The sequence below is a fragment of the Rutidosis leptorrhynchoides genome, unplaced genomic scaffold (assembly GCF_046630445.1).
Source record: "Rutidosis leptorrhynchoides isolate AG116_Rl617_1_P2 unplaced genomic scaffold, CSIRO_AGI_Rlap_v1 contig324, whole genome shotgun sequence".
NCBI lineage: Eukaryota > Viridiplantae > Streptophyta > Magnoliopsida > Asterales > Asteraceae > Rutidosis > Rutidosis leptorrhynchoides.
In genome coordinates this window covers 72,663-76,929 of record NW_027266565.1, presented here as the reverse complement: position 1 = coordinate 76,929, position 4,267 = coordinate 72,663, and the positions used below count along the sequence as shown (strand labels likewise).

Genomic DNA, 4,267 nt, shown 5'->3' with positions numbered 1-4,267 from the left:
AAACTTCAGCAGCAACTGAAACATTGTATGGTTGCTTTGCTCTCCAAAGATACTCGATGATGCTCGAAGGAAATGCTCCATAGCCTACTCTCAGTCCAGCTAAACCTGCATCGTCGATCATTTTCAATAGTTTTCCAGCAGAGTAACGTGAGAAGAAATGGATCTTTAGACTGTAATCGTCAATATTCTTCAAAACAAAAGGAGCTAGAATTTGTGAACCTACCAGCTCGTTTACTAAAAGTCCGAAGAACAATTAGATTTTCATGGTTCTTAACCCATGTCATCCTGGATTCTAGTCCAGAAAACTCAACATATGCTTCATCTAGGACCACCAATATTGGCAGCTCAAGGATCTTCAATAGAACTTCATCATTAATAATGCTGCCATACAACATTAGCACAGAGAAAAAAAAAATCAGAAAATGATTTCAAGTACCACAGGCACATGGTTTCATTCATTAAGTCGTATCTTTATAATGTTTGAAATCTTGTACATCAGCGATACTGCATTCCAACCTAACTAGCAAACTTTAGTCATGTGGAAATATTGAAGACACCATAACATCTTTTAAGAACAACGATAGATTAAGGGATAATTAACGTGCAGAAGTGCAACTAGTTTTCAATATAGAATGTGGCATTTGGATGTGTTCTACGAATGAACACTCATTATGCTTGTTTAGACAAAAGCAGTAAGATTTTTCAAGACTGATACAGTTGACGAACAAAGTGGAAAGACAGCCTAGTAGTAGTACCAAAGCTTCTTGTGTTTGGTAGTAGCCTAGTCAAAGTAGTCATTTTAATCCCAAAGCTCAAACTCAAGAGGATGAAGTAGTCAACCTAGTTCACAGAAGTCATTACCCTTTGACTGGCATTCTAATGTGGGAGTTCTACTTCTAGCTAAAAAAATTACGGCGTTGGTTTCCACTGGAGGGAAGCATATGCAGCAATAACCTCATTTACAGCAATAAAATGATAATTCGGAACACATGGAAAATTTGGACAAGAAAAATAAACAGAAAATTACCTTCCATCAGGGTTGTTTGGTGAAGTTAGGAAAATAATTTTTGGTTCCTCCCGAATGACTGTTTCAGCAATCTGTTGCACATTCAAACTAAAGTCTGGGTTCCTGGGTACTGCAAATTACATGGAAAATATAAATGGTTACAATTAGAGAAAATAAGAGTGCATGAAAGGAGAATATGACCAAGGACAAATAATTTTAGGAAGATGGAAAAAGCTAAATCAAGATTTTAGAAAAAGGTTGATTCAACCTTTAATTACGCTTGCACCATTAACAGCAGCATCAAATTCGTACATTGTAAAAGTAGGAGGGCAGTCCAGAATCTTGTCACCAGGTTCCAAAACGCATCTTCAACAAGAAATCAAGTTATCATTCAGTAATAAAAGATTAAAAAGTGCCGAAGTTAAGAATAGATATTCACAAAAATGGATAAATCCAAGTAAAACTAATGGAACGAGAAGTTTCAAATTCTTACCGCATAATCAAATCAATAAGCTCATCTGCACCACATCCCACAAGAATATAATCAGATTCAAGCCCTGAATCTGCAGCAAGGGCGGCACGAAGCTGACGGCTCTCAGGGTCAGGATAGACGTACGGAAATTTCAATTGCCCCAAAGCTTCAAAAACCTACTAAAACCATAGAACAGAGAAAACTCTATGAATGTTGCCGGCTACAAAAAAAGGAACCAGCCATGAATATTCAATATCCTTTACATTTTGCAAGTCCAATAAAATCAGAACAATGATGTAATGGATAAGCAACTTGCCTCTGGCGGTGGACCATATGGATTTTCATTTGCATCTAGTTTGATGATGTCCTCGGGTTTCCTTCCAAGTCGTGCTGACAAAACCTGAAGAAGATAACTTCAGTCCCTTAAATAGAACAATTTAGTTTCTTAGATTATAATTTATCTCGAAGCTCAAAGCTTGGGTGGCAACAAGGGAAAAGCTTTCACTGAACACATAGAACGAGCAGGCCGCCAGGGGAGAGAGTGCTCATGATGAATGCAGCAGGAAAGAACACAGTATTTCATTTAGACAACTTACACTACCAAACCTTTCAAATAACCGAGAGAAGGCAAGGACCAGCAATGAAGAGATGTGTACAAAAACACACCAATGGGAATCCATAGTACAGAAAAACAATTACCCAAACTACAAACATCTACATCTATGAGTTATACAAATAAATTCATCTGAAATAGGATAAAGAGAGCTCAAATGGGTGTGAAGGAATTACCTCAAAAGGCAAAATGGGCTGATAAGGAGACAAATTCTTCAAGTGAGGACGGATGAAGGAATCCCCAGTCAACTTCAGATGATGACCCTCTTTGATTTCATTCTCTACAGTGGTTGACATAGCGATGAACTTCCTTTGCTTTGCAGAAACAAATGAAAAATTGTGTCTTTGAGGAATCAAAAAATGACTCCGAAAGCTCTTGTTGAGCTCAATCGAACAAGTCCGACTGATATCGGTAACACCCATGGATTGAATTCGAAGAAAAACAATGCTAATGAGATGGAGTACATGTTTGTTGGTGGCTGCTCTGCTCAGGAAGAGTCAAATTCGATTCGATTCGATTTTCACTTCTGAGGATTTGATCGATAAGGATGAACCAAACCGAAGTTCGAGTGAACCAAAGTTTTGATTTTTCCGTTTTAAACTTTTTCACAAATCAGAAACCAAAACCTAGACGTCATTTTCAATAATTAAGGAATTAATTGAGTAGACGAGAAATGGAGTAGGAGTACCCAAAAGAAATTTTTCATATAGCTTTAATTGATCAGAAATAGTTCCTAAAACAACAATATGATTTCATCATATATATTTCATATTATTAATTATAACCCAACAAATTTTTTCTTTTCCCTCTCCGTGAATCGAAAGAGTTACATAAGAAATACGTTCTAACAAACAAGAATACTTTAATTTTATTGGTAACTGACATGACAAGGAATGAATTTTTCAATCATCGGTCTTTTCGAGTACGATGGGATGGCCCTAGTTTTCTCACGTGGTTGTTGAATCATCTTTTTTGGAGACGTTGTTTTCCTTTTTGAGTTGCTCTTTGATCGACCGGAAAAACATGAGCTTTAGAAGGGATTTCTATGTCTTCATAGACTCCTCTTCATTGGAAGTTAACTTGTGGAAGATACAATGCATGAAACTATAATGATAGCATGCCGAATTACAATTTCGATCAATACAATCTTCCAATTCAAACTATAATGACATACATGAACGGATCTAGGATTGCTATGCGGGAGGGACCGGATATAAGCATGTTACTAATATTAACAAATATTTTAGAGTAAATTTATTAATGTTATTACTTAGAAACTTAGTACGTTTTTTATAATTTATAATTAATCAATTCAAATAAAAATTATATATTTTAAATATTAAAATATTTATTATTTACATTTTTTTAATATCAAAATAAAATTGATCTAGAAAATTTTACTCCTCTGTTTCGTAATACATGTTTTTTAAACTTTTTATTTTGTTTTGAAATGGATGAATCTTATGTATAATTTAGATCAAAATATATTAAATTTTTTCTTCCACCTCATTCTTTGTGCCAACAGCTTAAAAAATCATGTATTAAAAGACGGAAAGAATATTTTTTAGTAGCACTATTAAACATATTACATATAATTATTTCCTTTAAGATTGTTTATGTATGATTACTTCAAAAAAAATATCCTAATAATATAATTATGCATATTATTAAATTATGTATTTTAGTTATTAAAATTAATATGAATAAACTTCTTTAAAAGTACATATAAAATTATATGTGATATATAATATATTGCTGTCAAGGGTAGTTGAACCCAGGACCAAGCATTAAACAAAAAAATAGAAAACTTCCCCCTAACTACCACTGAAACACTTATTCTCTAGCGATCCTCTACGAAACAATTATTTATTTATTGACTACCTATAATTTTTTTTCCCACAGTCGGGTTCTACCTGTATCTGCCTCTGATGACATAGGACCAAAATGTCAATCATAACGATAATCGTTGGGGACGAACGCCAAATTAGATAAGCATAAAAGTTTGTTGAGTTTGATTACCTCAGCATGGGGAGCATATGCATATATATAGTTTGGCCAAGTATTAATATATAGGAATGAGGTAGATTAACATTAGTTCATCCAAAAACGAGCAGTCTCCGATTAGTACAATACCAAAAAGTTGTGTCTTTAGTTTTAACTAAATAATGTGTTTTTT

General features: G+C 34.1%; 1 protein-coding gene across 1 annotated transcript; it reads right to left on the bottom strand.

The window, feature by feature from the left end:
* Nucleotides 1–4: 4 nt before the first annotated feature.
* On the bottom strand, nucleotides 5–2,513 carry LOC139882906 (histidinol-phosphate aminotransferase, chloroplastic-like; the record flags this gene model as incomplete). Its single annotated transcript, XM_071867156.1, has 7 exons — nucleotides 2,268–2,513; nucleotides 1,795–1,878; nucleotides 1,500–1,654; nucleotides 1,275–1,372; nucleotides 1,028–1,136; nucleotides 224–381; nucleotides 5–105 (listed from the first exon to the last, which is right to left on the bottom strand). Coding segments are annotated over exons 1-7 (951 nt in total), but the record flags the coding sequence as incomplete, so codon positions are not given.
* Between the last annotated feature and the right edge of the window lie 1,754 nt (nucleotides 2,514–4,267).